The sequence below is a fragment of the Mus musculus genome, chromosome 2 (genome assembly GCF_000001635.26).
Source record: "Mus musculus strain C57BL/6J chromosome 2, GRCm38.p6 C57BL/6J".
In the NCBI taxonomy this organism is placed as follows: domain Eukaryota; kingdom Metazoa; phylum Chordata; class Mammalia; order Rodentia; family Muridae; genus Mus; species Mus musculus.
In genome coordinates this window covers 69151260-69172347 of record NC_000068.7, presented here as the reverse complement: position 1 = coordinate 69172347, position 21088 = coordinate 69151260, and the positions used below count along the sequence as shown (strand labels likewise).

Here is a 21088-nt window from a genome sequence, read left to right as displayed (position 1 = left end):
CTCCAGATCTTATGTAGGATAACAAAAATTACAACATCTGGAGTATAGCTTTAGCTAGCAAGGGTGACTAAGGAAGCACACAGTTGTTAGGCTTGTGAAGGCTCCACGGCAGGCAGCTTTGCTGGCTACTAGCACTCTAATGCAATGTCACTGGATTCTAGAGTAAGCTACTGGACTCTTGCCACTTATTATGCTGATTTATAGCTTTGGAATGGATGGTAAAGTTCAAAACTGAGGCCAGGTGAAGCCTTCAGGGGACATTTTTAGACAGTTTGGATAGTGCAGGCTGCAGTATAGATGCCCAGAGGTCTATGTGATCTGACAGAGATGGCAGGTGTCCAAGACAGTCTCCACATGCTGTTTTGATAAGGTCAAGGCTCTGGGAAAACTGATGGGTACCATGACCACAGGGAAGAAGGATGGCTGGGTATCGAGGCTTTTGGTAAGCAGGTGGGACAGCAGAAAGTCACAAGGTTACCACTAACTAGCCTGATCCACTCTGGTGTCCTTCTACGTCCATGTGCTAGATCCAATTTGCTGTTTATATCCTTCTGTGTTTGCAATCTGAATTTATGTGTTTAAGCATGATCAGATTTACCTAATACAAACCACATCCTTTTAAAGACACAGTTCACTGTTCTGAAGAATATTCACACTACCATGCCACCCTTGCCAGTACAATGCCCATGGTACTTTTCATCTTGTAAATTGGAAACTCTCTACACACGATGTAACAACCGCCTATCCTGCCTCTTTCCAGCCCTAACAGGTACCAGTCAGCTTTCTCACTCTCTGTACTTGACCAATGTAGGTCTCAAGCAGGAAGAATCATCAAATGTATGCATACAGCACATCCATGTTGTAGACACGGAGTTAAGGCTGATGATATTCCAGTGGATGATAGGCTATAATTTGCTTATTGATGTAAGATCGTTTTATTGTTTCTTTAAATGGCAGCAACCAAGGGATTAACAATAACAACAAACATCTGTGCCAACACAGAGACATTTAGATTTTGGTTTTTTGTGCCCACACCCTGACATTTTGATGGGAAGCCTGCAGTCACACCTTCACAGCCTCCTGATCAGAGGGCTACACCATTTTTGATAAATTAAGGGAGCCAAGTGCCTCTGAGATAGTCAGTGTCTCCTGAGACTTTCTCTCAAATCACAGGTCGGGAATAAAAGCCGATAGAATGTGACCAACTGTCCTTTTGTCTACCAGATAAAGAATTAAAAAGGCAAAATAATAACCTATCAAATGTGTTGATTCCTCTAAGGCAGAATTAAAATCTTGCATAACAAATGCAGGTCACTGGTTTGGATCACCTCAAAAAAGAAAAAAGTCCTTACCTTATTTAAAAAAAAAAAATCAAGAAGTCAGCTGTTTCAGCTTAGCAAATGGAAGCAAAGGATGTGGGGGTCGGAAATCAAAGTCAGACTTAGAACACAGTGCACTCTGGGCAGCAGCTGTCTCTTTCCATCGATAAGCAAGAACCGCAAGCATCAATCTGAGATTAGAATAACTGCTGTCCTTTCGTAGAGATGGGAATGTTTAACAGCTTTAATTACATTTCAGAGAAATCATTAAAATGATTTGTGTTTGCTCATGAAAAGAGGCAGAAATAAATTCCACTGTGCAAAGGGGAAAATCCATATCTCATTTAATGAGTTATTGCTTTCTAGTGTCGTGTTCTTTCTGCTTAAAAATAGTTGATAGAGAGACAAGACATTCTGAAGGGCCTCCAGCTGTTTGACAGCACAGGAGAAGGAAGGACTGTTAGACAGTTACCGAGGGAGGGATGGCAGATTTAGAGGCTGTCTGGGCTCAGATAATTCATGCTCCTCATTCATTCTCTCAGTTTCTGCTGCTCTGGCTTCCGGGTACTAAGCGAGGATCTCGGAGAGATGGCATTTTCCTTTGAATTGCTTTCAAACAGAAGATGTGTTCTACTATTTCCATAGCACGGATTTCAAACTACAGCATGTCTAGAAGTTACCCGTGTCCTTCCAAAATTCATTCAGGAGTTCTGAGACACTGTGTCTGGGGTGAATTTTCGCAGGTACCCTGATGCTTTGAGGCAGTATCTTAGAGCCACCTTCTAAAAACCGTTCATTGTTCTTTCACTGAGCAACAACTGGCACTGTGCAGCGTTACATGAAATTTCACATTTCATGCTTGGAGTTATAATTATAAATATACAAAAGACAGAATGCACAGAAGCATGTGAGTCACTGAGCTGTGGGGATAGACCAACCACACAGAAGGCAAGCTATTGTGAAGTGAGAGCATCATTGAGGGTCCATGTAGAAGGACACTACAGTGTCGTCTTCATTCAGGTGACTGGTGCTCAGGAGACAGAAGCCAGCCCAGAGGAAGTTAGGGTGCCAGGAGCTGTGACCCCACAGGGAGAGCAGGCCCCAGTGGCCAACAACACAGTGGGGTCTGGGACCCAAGAGAGTTAAAAGAGAATCCTACCCTTCTGAGTGTGCCTTTTGGTAGATTTCACACCTAAGTTCCAATTCTAACAAAACAATGAAAAAGCTGAAGTTGAAAGGAACTCTTTTAATTTTTAAATGAATATGTATCTTGCTTCCATAACATGACTTTGGGAGGAAAGAAGATAATTTCCACAATGTTGCAATTTAAAGAAAATGACTGGAAGAGACTGGAGAGAGGGAGGAGGATTTCCTTGTTTTTTTTTTTTTGTTTGTTTGTTTGTTTCGTTTTTTTTTTTTTTTTTTTTTTTTTTTCTGAATCTGGGTCTTGTCTTGCTAAATGATTCAGTCTGGACTGGAACTTGCTGTCTAGACCAAACTGGCCTTAAACTTGAGGCAATCATCCTGCTTCTGCCTCCTGCGTGCTAGGATTATGGGTCTGGGAGGCTCTTAACGGGAGAGGAGGAATCACATAGAGGGGTTAGAGAGCTCATAAAACCCTGTGGTAGAAACAGTGTCCGAAGTACCTAACCCTGGTTAGGTATTAACTAGTGTGAAGTCAATTGTGACAAGATAGATCTGCTGCTGTTGTCCCCTGCTGTGACATAGATACGGGCTCAGGAAGATGGAGATGATAAATATACACATTTTTTTTCTTGTAGTCCTTGAAGGGTACCTAGACACCTGTCTCCAGGGCCATCCCTGGAAGCTAGACTTGTGGGAAGCCATAGCTTCTCTGGGCGTCCTGGGAGCTGAGGAAGGTCAGCCCTGACTTCAAATGACAGAGATAGTATTCAAATCTTTCATCATCTATATCTGAGATTTTCTTAGCATAAAGAAGGGCGGGGCCAGGATCCTGTATTCGGTGATGTGATAATCCAGGCAGTGGTACACACTTATAACCTCAATATGTGAGAGGGTGATGCAGGAGGACCACCATGATCGAAAGCCATACTGGCCTACAGACTGACTGAGACTTTGAAAACAAACAAACGAAACCCAAAAAACTGATTGGAGGAAGGGCTTCTTGTGTCCCCATATCTTCTTCTCTTTGATAGGAGTTCCTATTTCGCTTCTACCTCCCCATCTATCCCTCCCTGAAAGTGACTGAACTCAAGAGACCAGAGAGCCCTCCAGTCCTTGCTTGGTTGTAAGCTTCCCTCTCCCCATTCTTACTGGTTGTAGGAGCCTGCTGAAACTCAAAATGATGTTGGCCAAGCAACTTTGTCTCTCTAGCCTCCACTTTCTCAGCTATCAACTGGGAGTAAAATTATTAATTTCTTCATAAGGTTGTAAAATAAAATAGAATGAACATGAATATACTTAGTTCAGTGCCTGATCACACGGAATGCCATGCCCTGGATACAGGTTAGTCCCTCGGTTACTTATTTGTTTTTGTTTGGTTAAGTTTTGTTTTTTATTTTTTGTTTTTGTTTTTTTTTTTATACAGAATTTCTCTGGGTAGCCCTGGGTATGCTGGAATTCACTCTATAGACCAGGCTGGCCTCAAAATTAGAGATCCACCTGCCTCTGTCTCCTGAGTGCTGGGATTAAAGAAGTCCACCACCACCACCACCACACATTTTTTTTTCATATGTAACTGTTTTAAACATTTTTAAAAACTTAGAATACATACATAAAATGAAACAAAAATATCCATGTTCTTACCAACCAAAGTTGATCATTGTTTCCTGTGATTATGCTACGTTTTTGTTGTTTGTTTTTTGTTTTGTTAACTTGATATAAGCTAGGGTCATCTGGGAAGAAGGAATCTTAATTGAGAAAATGCTTCCATTAGATTGGCCTAGAGGCAAATCTGCAGGGGGTTTTCCTGATTAATGATAAAACTGGAAAGGCCCTGCCCACCATAGGTTGTTTCACCCTTGGGAATATAGTATAAGAAGGGTCGCTGAGCAAGCCATAGGCCATAGACAGAAAACCAGGAAGCGGCATTCTTCTGTGGTCTCTGCTTAGAATTCCTGCCTCTGGGTTCTTGCTTTGGCTTCCTCCAGTGATGGACTGTAACCTATAAGGCATATAAACCCTTTCCTCCTTAAGTGGCTTTTGGTCAGAGTGCCTTGTTAAAGCAGTAGACACCTAACCAGGACAATGATCGTGTTTGTGTTGATTTGAAAATAGACACAGCGAAGCTGTTCATATATATTTGAAGTAGTGGTTAGCCCTGGCAAGTGGTTCTATTGCTTTATCAAGAGCATTCAGAGGCTGGGAGACTGCGTACTGCAGTCCTGCGGTGGTCCACAAGGAGTTTCATTTCCCTGGTTCAACACAGGTCTGGACACGAGGAATGTGTTTACAAGCACATGTCACCCCAATATAGGTTAGGTGTGAGTTGAAATTTTCCTGCATAGATGCATAAATGATATGTTTTCTCTAATATCATTGTTTTGAGGTTAATTCATATTTAAATATAGGTTGGGTTAATTTAATAGCTGGAAATTGAGCTATTTTATAAATTAAAGCATATTGTAAGGGTATTCTTCTGATGGATATGAAGATTGAGTGCAATGTTTTCTTACCATCTAATAATGAACTATCCTATAATAAACATTTTGTTCCTCGCTCTTTTTTTTTTTTTACTATAAGTTATGACAAAACAATGCTTCCTTTTAGTACACACTAAACCTTTTTTTTCAGGATATATGCCTACAAGGGAACTTCTGTATTAGAGGCAAGAACACATTTCTGCTTTCCCAGATACTATTAACTTATTCTCATTAGAAGGGCTCAAGAATACCTATTTTTAAAATCCTTGTTAATACTAGATATTATCTGTATTAGTTAGGGTTTTACTGCTGTGAACAGACACCATGAACAAGACAAGTCTTATAAAAAAACATTTAATTGGGACTGGCTTACAGGTTCAGAGGTTCCGTCCCTTATCATCAAGTGAGAGCATGAAAGTAACCAGGCAGGCATGGTGCAGGAGGAGCTGAGAGTTCTATGTCTTCATCCAAAGGCTGCTAGTGGAAGACTGACTTCCAGGCAACTACGGTGAGGATCTTATACCCACACCCACAGTGACACACCTACTCCAACAAGGAGTCACACTATTCCAACAAGGCCACACCTCCAAATGGTGCCACTCCTTGGCCCGAGAATATACAAACCGTGACATTATGACTTCCTAACTTTGACGAATGATTATCTTGTCACCTGTTTAGTAGTGATTTTGATTTTCTGCCTTGACTTGTGCATTTGCACCTTTTACCTGTCTTTGTCAATTTGGCACAATTCATTCTTTAAAAAAAATTTATTTCATTTTATTTTCTGGGTATCAACATAGATGCATTAACTGTAGCGGTCAGAAGGGAGTGCTGGAGTTACTGAACCTGGAATTACAGATGGTCGAAAGCTGCCATGTAGGTGCTGGGAATTGAATCCTGGTTTTCTGGAAGAGGAGCCAGTGCTCTCAACCACAGAGCAATTTCTCCAGCTGTCAGAATTCATTTTTTTTTTTTTTGTGGGTCTGTGTTACTAACAAGCACATTTAAGGTTTTGAGTTTAGTACCTTACTCATTGTTGGATATTGGTTGCCCAACAAAACACCTAATGAAGACTGCTCTATCACTGTCAGCTAAAACCCCTTTCTGAATCTCTAAGCTTTAATTTATATTCTTCTTTGATAGAAGTTTTTTAGCTCACTCTTCACTGAGATGTAGAAACAGAAAGTCTGGCTAGTGATGCATATGAGCTTTTGTTGGTGATTATGCTCATAGAGAAATGGAAACAACGTGAGAGAAAAAATCGTTTGTCTACTGCCACAGTATCAGTGAGTGCCATAGCCAAGAAAGAAATCATGTCTTTCAAATGAGGATCCGACCTCCACTTTCCAGATCACACAGAGCCTGTTGGAAGAAGGTTAATATGAATGTCTAACTTACCTTGTAGCAGTTTTCCAGGGTGCTTTCCCACTTCAGCCTGGTAGAATAGCCTGCCATGTTTTTTTGGTAGTAACTTTCATCTTCTTTTTCCAGTTTTTCAGTTGATTTTTTCAGTTTGTTGAGGAGCTAAAGTAAAATATCAGTGCCACACAGTTATTGCCACATTTATAAGAGTGTGCTTGCCAACCCATGAATTGATTGTATGTGGCCCAGGGACAAGTGTTTCACATTAGCGCTTTATAAATAATAGTTACTTTATAGAAGACAAAACCTAGGTCTTTTTGGTTTTGACTTATGAAACTGTTAATGAACACTGATGTCCTTCAATATACCCTCAGCTTTACATTTGAGGGAATTGGATTGTCTACATGAAGTGATTTGTCTACATTCCTCATACCAAGAAGGCCAAGTGACTGAATTTAACCACTTATAGTACAGGTCTGAGATCTTTAACTCAAGCTGCAATCCATTGGCCCATCCTGTAATCTTATTCAATAAACCTTTAGGTTTCTCCATTCCTTCCCAGGACAAGTAGAGACTTGTTGACTCATATAATTTTTAAACCCATTTCTATAATAGATTACCAAACTGTCTGACATCTTAACGCTAGAAGTAGAGCTTTGGAACGAGGCATCATGGGTCAGAGATCTCATTTCTGCTACAGGACAAGTTATATCGTCTTCATAAGGTACAGGGTTGTTTTACATCTCTGATGGGGATGATGGCCCCCACTTCGCTGAGTTCCTGGGAGGATTCAATAAGGTGACCCAGGTGAGATCCACAGTGTACCACCTGTCTGTCACCTACGTCACCTACTGCAGCACTGAGCTTAAGATCCATGCCCATGTTAGCTTCAGGTTAAGGCAGCCAGACACATGGTTTCCTTCCATTTTGCTCTCCGGGGATCCGTCTCTCACAAAGAGTTCCAGACAATGACATTAGCCATTCTGATTGCTAAGTCTCTGGGAAATCAAGGTTACACAAAACTCTCTGGACCACCGTAGCCGAAATGGCTATTGAAAATGTCCAGACAAGCGATTTCATCTCTGAGAAATGAGGATTGGGATTGCATGAATGACTCTCAACTTTAATATTCTTAGATATGAACTAGAATGTGTAAAGTAGCAACTTCTAGGGCCCCCAGTAGAGATATTCAATTATTAGCCACCTCTGTAGTGAGTTTGTAGTAGGCCCTCAGCTGACTCTCATACACATAGTCGTTGAACTGCACTTGAAGGACGCTCCTGATGTTAGCAGTTTAGCAGTTTCAAGGACAGAGATAGAGGATTTTATGAATGACCCTCTTTATGTTTAAGGACATTGTGACGAATGTTACAATAATAGTGAACATTCATTCAAGATGCTGAATATTAATACTGTTCACTTTATTATTCCAGTCAATACGCTGCCGCTCTGTGATGTATGACCGATGCAAGGCACATTCAGTTCTGTATTTCGGGTGTAATGAGCCACATCTATCTGTAGAAACACGAGCCTGTGCATTTTTACCTGATAATGAAATGATACCCTGATATAGGCAAGAATTGATGGCTCAGAGCACAGAAAGAAGAGCCAGAAACAATGGTGGAGCGGGAGGCAAGGTCAAGTCAGGAAGGCCTTCGCCCGTCACGTGACAGAAAGTAAGCCATATTCTGAAGCCACTAGAAAAACTTCAAAGGCTTTTCATAAAAGAACATGCTGCTGACTTGGGCTTCAGGAAAGCCACCCTGTAGGCAAGGGACAGTAAGAGCCAATGTTCAAGGCAAAGCAACCCATTCATTAATTGCAGCAATCCAGGCAAAGATCGTGACCAGAGTGAATGGTGGAAGGGAGAAGTCCTTGTTAACAAGTCACGAAGCATTTGGTTTGAGGGTTAGAGCTGACGGGAATGGGGAAAAGAGTTATCTTAGGTGGGAAGATGATCTCTAGAGGTATGGTTTACTGACAGATACAGCTAGAGATATAAATTGAGGCACTGTCAGCGTAGAAATGAGAGTTGAAGCCTTGGGGGGTATATACATTGAGAACCTATTATTTACTGAGTTCCTGATATTGCGTCTGTTTTCCTGGACGCTGGAGACATAATGGTGAATTAAACAGAGAGTCCCTGGTGAGAAATCCTCAGGCACAGTAATATATAAGGGCCAGGTGGGAAAAAAAGATGACATCCATAAAGGAGCCTAAGATAAAATGTCCAAAGATGTAGGAGAACCAAGAACGGGATACTGACAAAGTTAAAAGAAGAGACTGTCTCCAGAGGGGGAGTTAAATGATGTACAGTGCTTCTAAGAAGTTTGCTGGGTGCCTTGAGAAATGAACATCGTGGTGGAGATGGAGCAGAGATCAATGCATCTTAGTGCCAGGAGAGAGGATGATACAGTTGGATGGACAGGACCATGGGGAGCTGCTTCCGAATCTTCCTGCTCTCCCAAGGCAGGGGGTACATTGGACGGAGTGGATGGGCACCTCTGAATCTGTATGTCCAATCCTAACTTATCTACAGAAATGCATTAGGAAATGGGAGTCTTTGGGAAGTGGTCAGGGCTCAAGTGGAGCCCTCATGAATGAGATAAGTGACCCAATGAAAGGAAGCCCCGAGCTCTCTCTTTGCCATATGGGGCTATGACTCGATGTCTGCAGTCTTGGCCCTCACCAGAATCTGAGTGTGCAGGTTCCTGATCTCTAGGATTATAGAACTATGGCCATTCTGACTGATCAGAAATTCAGTAAGATGTATGTACTGGACAAGTGTTTGGGCAGCTTCCTTAAACTAGCTGTGTGGTGTTTCTATTTGTGGGCTGGTCAGAGTCTTATTTATTTGTTTGTTTAAAGACTATGAAAATACCTTCTGCTGTTAAAGCTGCCCAGGCTATGGTAACTTCTTTTGGCAGCTCAAACAAAGTAAGATGGACCTCGGAATTCAGAAGGCTGATGGGAAGAACCGCTGTGGGATGGGAGGGGCTATCTCAGTGAGACAAGACAAAGGGCATAATCAGAAGAGCGTCTGTGAGAGCCACAGTGGGGAAAGAAACATGACAGTCCTCTGGGAGTGGATGGAAAGGTGCAGAAAGAAGACCGGGAGGAGGGGGACAAGGGGGGGAGGGGGGCTAGACTAGCTTCCGGTGAGAACCAGGATGGCTAAGCAGGAAAACAGGAAGAACTGCTGAGACCCCAGGACAGAGGATGATGACCGGTTGCTTCCTTGTGTGGGAGAAATGGAAGCCAGCTCTGGTGTTCAGCTCTAGGATTTTAAAAACAAAGCCACCGCTGCTAGCTTAAGCAGTGACTATGGGAGAGACCGGTGCCGTTAGCACAGGCAGAGGTCATGATTACAGATTCACCATAGGAAGGTGGGTGGAGGGCACTGCAGAATTTCACCTCGCAGGGGAGCTGCTAAAGAAGGAACAGGAAACGCACCGCTTATCTGCAACAGCTTTTCTGTTCTTGCTATTGCTTGACATTGATGAAGAATAGCTTCTAATGAGGTCTGGGAAGGCTTGGGCATGCCCTGGTGCTGAGGATTTTTACATAACGTGAATTAGCCTCCCTCCACGGCTGCTCATTATTGAACTTGTTCTGATCACTTTGAACTGTGAAGACTGACACGTGAAGAAGTAAGAGCATCCCAAATCCTGCTAACGGTGAATTTAAGTTATTCAACTAACAATTTCTTCAGCTGAAGTGATAGAGCCGCTTGAGGTGCCAATTTTCTTTCCCATTTTAAGGATTCCTGGGTGCCATGGTTGCTGGCTGCTTTCCTTAAGGGAGACTTAATGTTGGAGAAATTGTGGAATGTTTTAGTTTCCAACATGGGGCACATGGAACAAGAGTTGGGCTAGATGCAGTATAGCCCCATGTTACCTGTGTTCATTTTTTTGTCTAAGAACACAGCTGTCAAGTTTACTCTTCTTTAACCCATGAATTAATGCTGTGGCCCACCCATGGACAGTAATGGAGTTTGATGTGGCTGGGGAAATCCTGGGTTCTGCAGCAGGAGGGCACTGCTCTGTATGGAGTCTCACAACAGCCTTCACTTCCAGCATCATGGACCTTGTGGTCCATTAGCATGTATCTGGGCTACTTGGATTTCTATGTGTATTATCTGGCTTTATCTAAGTTAACAACGAGTACACTAATGTCTCTAAAAGATTTCTGTCAGGAATGCTGTATTGTTTTCCCTAAGAAAGAAAACACGAAGAAGGAATGAACCCATCTCAGTAGATACCCTGTTCTGCTCAGGGTGACAAACACATTGTTCAAAGGAAGAAGAAAAGTCTAGGTGATGTAGGAAGGTATGACAAGAGCTTGACATAAATGCAATTACTATCTTCAAAGCTCAAATGGCCAAGATGAATGGTAGAAATATAAATTTATATTTATTGTGATTAAACCCATACCTTTCCCCAAGGGAATTCTTAATGATTATTTTTTTCTAATTATATGAACATACCATCTTAGCTAACCATTTAAAATGCAATTTTATCTTTATCTTATCTTGTAAGCATTTTGACTTTTTGTTTTTAATGTTCATGACATATTAGTATAGTATATAAAGTGCTTTATATATTATCCCATAAACATAACTATGTATATTTACTTATTTGTAGAGGAGGCAGGATTCTCTGTCAAAACTATGAATACCACAGCCTAATATGCCATGTCAGTGATATATTTCAAAGGTTTTATGTGGACCACAGGTAACTTTTGAGTCCCTTTTCACGCTTGGTTAACCTCAGATCCCTACAGAGGGAGGGACATCCAGTTGTCTGTGTTCCCATGGAGGGCAGGAAGCCACATTTCTATCTAAACTGTGTGTATCTGGCTGCCATGATAGCTTACCTTCTGCTTCTCCTTCTGGGTCAGGGATTGCTTGGAGCTTTCTACAAGGTGGAAAAGTGCTTCATGCTTCTTGGTACTCATCATTAATTTTTTCTTAGCCTAGAGATGGAAACACACAAACAAGAGAAGAAGAAAGGAAGAAAGAGAGAGAGAGAGAGAGAGAGAGAGAGAGAGAGAGAGAGAGAGAGAGAGAGAAAGGAAGGGAGGAAGGAAGGAAGGAAGGAAGGAAGGAAGGAAGGAAGAAAGGAAGGAAGGAAAGAAAGGAAGGAGGAAAGAAAGGGAAAGGAAAGGAAAAGGAAAAGGAAAGGAAAGGAAAGGAAAGGAAAGGAAAGGAAAGGAAAGGAAAGGAAAGGAAAGGAAAGGAAAAGAAGGAAGACTGGTATTTAGAGAGAAGTTCTTTTATTTCAGAATGAGGTTTGTTTGTGAATAAATGTGAATCATTACTTCTTTGTTTCCATCCTTCATCCCAAAATATGCCCCAAATAGCATAGCAGCAAGTATTTTGATAGGGAACCATTGTGTATTTTGTCATGATATTGGATATATATGAAAGAGAGTCAGATGTTTGCTAACTCACCTTGAGCTTACACTCCTCTGGCCTTGGCCCCCTGAGTGCTGCAGTTGCAGGAATACACCAAGGCGCCCAGACTAAAGAGTTCAGAATATAGAATGAAATGATACAGGATGGTAGGGGGAGTCCAGGGCTCTGTCCTTGGGAATCAGAGGGAAGCTGACTGCTTCCCTTGGAACGTGTGAAGAAGCTATCTGAGGGAGTTCAAGGACAAAGCTGCTCAGTCGCTCCTCTATCTCAGGCAAGTGCCTGCTGACAAACTCAGGTGAGCCAAGAGTACTTAGTCTTTCAGAATTTGAAACTTGACCTCTGAAGTGGACTGCAACAACTGATGTGTGGAACCTTTTCTGGTATTGTAATGAGGGGGGAAATGATTGCAGCTCAAGAAGTCTATGTGACCGAATGACTTTGACATTCTTCACATAAAACAATAAAATGATTTTATTTAAAAAAAAAAACAAACAACTAATCGGAAACTGGGGGATAATAGGAGGTAGACTTTGTTCTTTGAAGCAATCAGCTAGAGAGCGTAGTCTCTAGCTTTTGATCCATTGTATTGATTGTGAGAACTGAGTGTTTACAGATAATTGTTTTTTTCACGACAAACCTCTTTAAAAAAAAACTCAGAAAATCAAGAACAAAATTAAAAACAAGTGATTGGATTTTTTTGACCTTGAGCTCTTTCTCAATGTGACTCTCATGAGCCTTTTCCTATCGGAACAGCTACCACAGGGTAGAAATTTGTCTTAGACCATTCTCATCTTGGTCTCTGGAATCTTCAACTGCAGCATGAGCTTAGAAGCATGTCTGAGGCCAGCTGCTTCTGAGAGCATCTCTGGTCATTTGGTACAGGTGGCGGTTTACTTGCAAAGGATCACTTGAGTTATTAACATTTAGGAGATGACAAAGGAAGAGTTCTACTCTCAGAGTGCAAATCTTCAAGGACGTGAGTGAGTTTTCTTAGCAGATTCTCTAACCTCTCATTCTTTCCTCTCAAAGCAACTCCTCCTACACAGGATTATTCTAGAATAATCTTCCATACATATGAACCTCGTCTGCTGTTCCTACAGCTTAAGAACCAATAATGGAATTCTCTAGCTTCACAGATCAAGTCACAATCTCTCTAGAAGGATTAATGTGTTCTTTCCTGCATTTGTTATCTAGCCAACTAGATTTTTAAGTAATTGAAAACTAGCCGCAGATCTTAGTGTAGTATGTACAGAAGCTAGACTGTGTGCTGTTGTAGAATCAACACGTGTATTCCCTTTGACGTCACCACACTCCTTACAATAACCTCTCCATTGCAGGGTCTCTAACAACCTTACACAAATGGAGAACCAAACTGGTGTTTGTTACTTTTCCTAAATTGTAAACTCCACAGAGAGGCAGCCAATATTGCTGGGACAGAGCAGTGACTCCAGAGTCTAAGAACTTCTAAGACTTCATGGTTTAACTATTAACCAGATTCAAAACTTTAGAAATGACCTTGACAGTGCAAAGTCACATATCACCTCAGTTGTGTGATAAAGAGTACACACACATATAGCTCTTGGCACATAAGTGCCATGTAAATATTAGCCATAAACAATAACCATATTTTGAGTCATCCTCTGCTTTGGATGATGCATCTATACAATAACTCAGGTGAGTTGTTTTCTCTTCAATAGGTGCATAGAAAAGCATTAGAACACATAAATAGATGCGCACAAAAGCAGAGTCCCACCCTAAAAACTGACTCTATGTAAATGCTGTTAGTGGATACTTGCCTTGATTTGCTGATTCCAGTTATTAATAACAAGATTTGCTGTCTTTTCCACTTCATTATCAAGCTATGGAAGAGAAAAACAGACAGGAAAGTGTTTATTGCTTAGTCCCTGATATTGATTAAGTATCAACGAATCCCAAAATGCATAGGTTGACACCTGTTTCTGCTGCATCATAGCATTAAGAGGTGGGACTCTGGGAAGTGAATGGACCATGTGAATGGAGCCCTCATACATGGACAAGTGCCTGTGGTTGATGGAATGAGAATGACCCCTGTAGGTTTATCTATTTGAATGACTAGTCCCTAATTGGTGGAATGTTTGAGGAGGATTAGGTGATGTGGCCTTGTTGGAGGAGTGTCACTGGGAGTGAGCTTTAAGGTTTCAAAAGTCCAAGACAGCCCACCCCCTGTCTGTGCCTTAGGATTAGGCTATAGCCCTCAGCTGCTTATCCAGCTCCATATCTGCTGTGCAGGTCACCATGCTCTCTGCCATGACGACAATGGACTACTCTCTGAAACTCAGCAAGGTCCCAATTACATGCTTTCTTTTTATAAGAGTTGCCTTGATCATGGTGTCTCTTCTTTGCTTTCGAGTGATTTTTGTAACTTGCTATTACCTAAGCTCTAGGTAGGACATTCATTTTGGTGGAACACACAAGTGAATATATATATATATATATATATATATATATATATATATATATATACATACATATATACATATATATATATATACATACATATATATATACATACATACATATATATATATATATATTAGCTCTACTTTCCAACTTCACTTACTGAGTTTATATTTCATTTATTTCCTTTCCTCTTCCATCTGAGTCTTTCCAACTCCCATAGTTCTTTTGATTTACAACTCATCTGAAGCCCCTTTCTAGTAACTATAAGGACCACCTGCTAAGACTCAGGCACTTCTTGCCTGCACTTGGCCCCAAACCACCCCATCGGAGCACTGCCGCATTCATTAACAGCAATGCACATTGCCTGGAAGCATTGTCTAAAGTGGCTAACACTGAGATACACACAGAGGGGGGAAGGTAGCACACACGGGTAAACTGTCCTAGAAGGAAGGCACAGCCCAGAGCAGAGGACACACTAGACAGGAGTGCCTGATGCTTCCCCCTTCATCTTAAGGCTATTTGAGAGGTGTACTATTATTACCTTCAAATAACCTCATACTGGTAAGCAGAAAAGCATCGTTTGAAACAAATTTTGCTTATGGAACCTGGGTGTAGCTCAGTGACAGAGTTAGAGTTAACAAAATTGTAAAGACCATGTAAAAAGTACTAAAAATTGAAAAATAACCTCTGATTTTATCATCTCAAAGTAATTCGTATTAACATTTTGGAAAGGATCTTCCAGTTGAGATTTTATTACTTATTAGATTTATCTCACTTTTTCATTTGATACCATATGTAAAAACACTTGTTTTTAATTATGTGTATGTGTCTATGTGTATGTGTGCACAAGTGAGAGTGGGTACCCAGAGAGGCGTCAAGAGAGCACTGGATGCCTGCTGTTGGAATTACAAATGGTTGTGAGCTACCCGATATGGGTGTCGGGATTAAATTTCCAGTCTTCCATAAGAGCAGATCCTGTTTGTAACCACTGAGCCATCTTTCTAAAATCCACTATATATGTATGTTATCTTCACAGTGCTGAATATTGAATTCAAGGCCAAAAACATGCTGTCCCAGAGCTAGGTCCCTGGCTCTCCTATAAACCTTTTAATGACTCTATCTTAGTCTATTGCTTGACTTCTTCAGACTTATTTTTAATGATAAAGTAGTTGCTCCCTACTATTTTTTTCACTATATTGCCAACACTGTGTTAACAAACATTATTGTTTATTATTATTATTATTATTATTATTAATTATTTTCATTATAAATTTCTGAGACTCACTATTACTGTAGCCTTTTGCTCTGTGGGCCATAGACAGAAATCTTGCTCATGTGTTTATTTCTTTAGTCCTTTTGAGTCACTGTCTCAAGCTGTTTTGGAAAATGCTGTGTAATCAAGTCTGATCTTGAACTCTCTATTCCCCTGCCCCCACAACCCAAGTGCAGAGATTTACAGGCACGCAGCACGGCCCCCAGCTTTGTTTTTAAACACAGGACCTCAGTATATAGTCCTGGTTGGCTTGAAATTTATTAGCCTAGAATGCATAGAAATTCACCTTCTTCTGCCTCGTGAATTTGTTTGGTTTGTTTGTTTGTTTGTTAGGAATGTTTTATTATGTTGGGGTTTGAATCTCGGGCCTGGGGTACATGAGGAGGGTGCCTTAGCCACTGAGTATTCCCTAGCTCTACTGATTTTGCCTTTAAGGGAAAAGCGCAGCCTGGTGGTCTCACCGACTTTCTCTTCTTCTCTTGCATACTCAGGACCTGGTGTGTTGGCTTTATCGCTTCCAACTCAATTGCTTTGCCAAGTTTTCTGGAAATAGAAAATTGTCTTGGGTTTATATCTACTGTCCAAATTCGTTTCCGGGGAGATAAGTGAGTGGCAGGTTACAGCTTATCAATTCAGGGCAGGATTGAAGGGGAATACTGACACCCACCCACTCTAAGTAGGGACAAAGGTATGGGGAGGGTAGGAGAGGGCGAGGGGATGGTGTTACTGGAAGCACTCACTGATGGAGGTCTGCTGCAGACTTCATGCTCTCTGAGGCCCAGGCCCAAGCAGTGCTGAGACAGCTGGAGACAGAAAGGGGTGGGATGGAGGTGGGGGTCATTCTCTGGTGAGCTCTGAGAAATCAAACACCACAGCCCACAAGCTGCCTCCACCCTCACATTGGCTCCCTGGCTGGGGTTTCAGTTTCTCCAGGAGATTAAATTCAGCCAGTATATTTATTTGTGCCACAGACATTCTACACACTGACTGCTCCCGCTCCCGACCCCAGGGTTGATGCCTTTTTTTTTTTTCTTTTCATTTAGATTTTCATCTTCTATTTTGTGTCTGCAGAAAATCAGGGAAATAAAGTGACCAAGGAAGAGAGCAGGTAGGTGTGGTGTGTGTGTGTGTGTGTGTGTGTAACTTTAGAAGACTCTCAATGAAAATCTCTTCAGGTCCCCTTATAGATAAATAAAGCAAGTCTTTGAGGACGTAAGTGGCAAAGGATGGAAGTGACTGCAGGATGTGAGCAGAGTCCCTGGCACAGGTGCCCACTGCTCTTGAAATTGGAGCCCCAGTCTTGCACCATCCTGACTTTTAGGCCAGCCTCAGATCTTTCCTGGTCCTGTGTGTAATAAACACAAAGGTCACAAATATTCCTGGGGGCCTATAGGGAGGACAGGAAGCCTAGTGTTATCTCCTCTCACAGCAGGAGTCAGCTCTAGGGAGTCCATAAGGAGTCCTCTCAAGTCAGGGCAAACTAAAAAGTCGGTTAACTGCAGGGACAGAGCACATGCCAATTTTAAGAGGGAGGAAGGGAGGAAGCTGCCTTTCTACCAGAAGTGGAATGGATCCAAGGTGGGCCTCCAGTGGCCTAATCTGCATCTTGCACTGGACCATAAGAAAACCAGGCCGGGCAGTGGTGGCGCACGCCTTTAATTCCAGCACTTGGGAGGCAGAGGCAGGTGGATTTCTGAGTTTGAGGCCAGCCTGGTCTACAGAGTGAGTTCCAGGACAGCCAGGGCTACACAGAGAAACCCTGTCTTGAAAAAACTAAAAAGAAAGAAAGAAAGAGAGAGAGGGAGAAAGAGAGAGAGAGAGAGAGAGAGAGAGAGAGAGAGAGAGAGAGAGAGAGAGAGAGAGAGAGAGAGAGAGAGAGAGAGAGAAAGAAAACCAGACCAAGTGCCAGGGTTTTTACAATCTAAAGCAACACCAGAGAGTTGCCTAGTGTATGTTTCCAGGGACAGGAACACACAGAAGAGACAAAAGTAATATACACGCATATGAAAGGCCTCAGTGGTTGTTTGGTGCTGGCCAGGGCAGAGGTGTGAACAGAAAGAAGCAACCTGGAGTGGGTTGAAAAATGTCTGACCCTGGTGATGGTCAGTTACGTGGTATACACGTCAGTTAGACTGGACTCAACCCTACATTTAAAATCAGCTCTGCTGGACAACGTGACTCACCCCTGTAATCCCAGCAACTGGGAGGCGGTGGCAGAAGGATCAGATTGTCTGAGGTTACACAAGGAGTTTGAGATCAGCCTGGGCTCCATGGACTCCACCAACAAATAAGTGCTTATTATTTCATGTAAATTAAACCAAATATAATTGTTTTTCTAAGGATACGAGGGACTACGGAGAAGTGCGCAGGTGACTGCACAGACACTGGACAGCTTGGCACGAAATGCATCCTGGGTGTGGGCCTCAGAGAGTCCAGAGCCCGGATCTGAAAGCAGATATTCCTGGCTGCAGGTTTTCTGTGTGATCCTGGAAGACTCACTCAGCTTCTCTGAGCCTCATTTAACTGACCTTGTAAACGATAAATGCACGGGGATATCTGTGAAAGCATCTAATACGGATTCTGATACAGAGAAACAATCAACCAACTTTTATCACTAAATACCACATTACTGCTGGCTCACTGGCCATTCTGAACATGCTGGCTCTTTTAATACTAGGCTTGCAATGGTGGGATTTAGGAGGCAACTGAATCATTAGAACCAAACTCAAAATGGCCGTTCATGGAGTTTCCCTCCTCACCCGGTTCTCTGCTAAGCACACTTGCATTGTTTCACTTAATTCAGTAACTGTAGGGAGTGATTTTATTTCTGTTTTATTTTATTATATTTATTATTATTTAAGTTTCCTTTAGGCAGGATCTCAAACTATAGCCCAAACTGGCCTGAAATTCCCTATGTAACCTAATTGGTCTCAAACTCATAACAATTCTCCTGCCTCAGCATATTTACCTCACCGCCACTGCATTCAGCTTCATTTCCATTTTAAAGAGACATTTAGGCAAAAGACAAATTGTCCCAGGTCACTCAGTTGGTAAGTAGCAGATCTAGAGTTTCAACTGGGCAGTCTATGTAGAAGTCTGTCTAAACCCAGCCACGGTACTGAACTGGTTCCTCTGCCGTCTACCAAGCCATTACCCTAATAAATGAAAGTGGGGCAAGGACCAGATAGCAATTTTCTATCACTGCGGTGCCAGCAGGAGTGGGGAATATACTTCCAGGAGCTTCTTTTCTCCTGGCTGTCTTCTCTCACCACTGTCATCACAAGGAGCCCCATAAGGAACCCTGCAAGTGCAGAGTCATATCCGCATGCTTCATTACGTGAGAGGTATCATAGGGCGTGGCCAACAACGGACCATTTTTACTGTTGCGCTACTGGGAAGAATGCAAACCAGAAGCCTTTGTGCCTCACAGGCTAAGGCTTCTCACAGTTCCCCTTCATGTGAAAGATCCTGGCAGAATGTAAAAGGACACAGAAGCCCTGAAATTGGCAAGATAGACATCAGTGTTAGCAGAACTAGCTTCACTGATTTAGAAAAATAGAGGTGCACGATGCTCTGGCCACTCCTTGAACATGTGTGTCTGCCAATGTTCTGACCAGGTGTGTGCCCATTGCTGCACCTTCATTAGACTCTTTCCTTGTACCCCTCCCATACCCATTTCTTGAGAATAGACATTGTTTAGATCTGGAAATCTCCTAATCTCCCCCTTCTCCTTTACCCCCTGAGGGCCTATAAAAACTGGGACCTCTTTCCCCTCGAGGTCGACTCCTCTACCCCTGCATGGGATATGAGTCGTCCCCAGAGCTCTGGCTTTCCCGAATAAAGCCTCATGTGGTTTGCAACAAGCTCGGTCTGTCGTGAGTTCTTGGGTGTCCGCTATTGTCCTGAGGCCTGAGGGAAGGGCTCCTCCTGGAGTCTTTCACATGTATCATTGAGGCTGTATGTCACCATACAACCCAGAGACACATGCAAATATACAGATGAGCATGTTTGAAGCTGTACAGGAAGAAATAGAGGCACAGGAAAGCTGAGATCCCGGGCAAAGGTCACAGAGCAGAGATAATAAAAGATTCACACTTCCTGCCTTTAAGACCTTCTGGCTTAACACTGCTTCCTAGATGAAATAGCACTACCAATCCAACTGTGGGCCCAGGAGTTATAAAGCCCCAAAATGAGTCTAGCTGGGCAGCCTATTAACTGCACGGCTGGGGGAGTTTTATTTCAATTGTTCAGCCTGGAGTTCTCATCTGTAAGGAGGGATAAATATGAGAGCTTTCAAGGGTGGTTATGAGGATTAAGTAGGAGCATCCAGTAAGCACCTGAGGCAGTGCCTGGCCTAAAATAAATCCCCACGATCTGGAAGCCATGCTTGGTGAGATTATCCCTGTCAAGTGTGGGGGAGACAACTGTGAATGAGCATTTTTCACGTTTAATTTCTTTTCTATGAGAGTTTTGCCTTACCTTTGGAATGGTACTTACTTTTTCTTTGTGCTCTGTAGTGCTTTGCTGAGCCTGACGGCCAGTTTCTGAAGCCCTTTGGCGTAGCTAATCTCCAGGTTGGCCCTATGAGCAAAGGGCTTGTTGTTAAGTAGGATGTACTGGTCAGACTTAGAACACACATAGACAAAGACATGCAGACACTCAGAGACATACAAGCACACACACAGATACATATACATATACTTACACATTTACATATGCTCACACACACACATGTATACACACGCTCGTGCGCGCACGCACACACACACACACACACACACACACACACACACACACACACACACACACACGCGCGCGCGCGCGCGCGCACACAGGCACTCTGACACTCACACAAAAGGTCAGGCTGAAAATACAATGTCTTTATGAGGAAGAGATGATCTATTCACAGAAGGAAACTGTTGTTCTTAGGCAAGCCATTTGAATATCAAAGAGGTTATTTCACAAAGAGAAAGTATACTATTTACCTTTTTTCCCTCCATTGCTATGGGTTGGATTGTGCTTCCTACAAAGAGGTTGTGTGCTGAACCCCGGTGTATTAGTCACTTTTATCATTGCAGTAAAAAACACGTGAGCAGTGCAATGTCAGCAGAAAAGACTTGATTTTAGCGTATGGTTTGAGGGTACTGTCCGCTGTGGTGGGGACATACTGTGGGGACCACACTGTATCTGCAGTCACAAAGAAGGTAGAGCGACTGCTGGTGCTCCACTCGTGTTCTCCCTGTTATTTGGTCCTGAATCCTGGACCATGAGACTGTACAGCATTCCTTGGTTTTCTGCCTCAGTTAACTCCAGAAACCCCTCTGAAAACACCTTCATGGGCATGCCTACAGGTGCATTGTCTATTTGATTTTAGGTCCTGCCAAGTTGCCGATCAATACTGACCACCACGTGTAGGATAGATGAATCTTCTTTGGAACTAGATTCTATGAAGATGATGGAGTTCAAATGAGGCCCAAATACAGTTTGATGTGTCCTTATAAATGGGGGAGCCCTGGACACAGAGATAAGCATGTGCAAGGGACAAGAGCCTAGGAACATGAAATCAGGGATCGGAGGCAGATCCATAGGCCAAAAGCATTGTCAGCAAACTCCCAGCAGCTAGGCGGGGGACACAAGACAGCATCCCCAAGTCTGT

The 21088-nt window shown here is 42.5% G+C and overlaps 1 protein-coding gene across 1 annotated transcript in view; it reads right to left on the bottom strand.

Moving 5' to 3' along the window:
* Positions 1 to 21088, bottom strand: part of Nostrin (nitric oxide synthase trafficker) — a 53531-nt gene that overhangs the window by 16983 nt on the left and 15460 nt on the right. The window contains exons 3-8 of the mRNA NM_181547.3: positions 19930 to 20013; positions 16173 to 16235; positions 15894 to 15975; positions 13517 to 13579; positions 11180 to 11278; positions 6341 to 6466 (exon numbers count right to left, since the gene is read on the bottom strand). Coding sequence (NP_853525.3) covers positions 6341 to 6466; positions 11180 to 11278; positions 13517 to 13579; positions 15894 to 15975; positions 16173 to 16235; positions 19930 to 20013 — 517 coding nt within the window. The remainder of the gene's footprint in view (positions 1 to 6340; positions 6467 to 11179; positions 11279 to 13516; positions 13580 to 15893; positions 15976 to 16172; positions 16236 to 19929; positions 20014 to 21088) is intronic.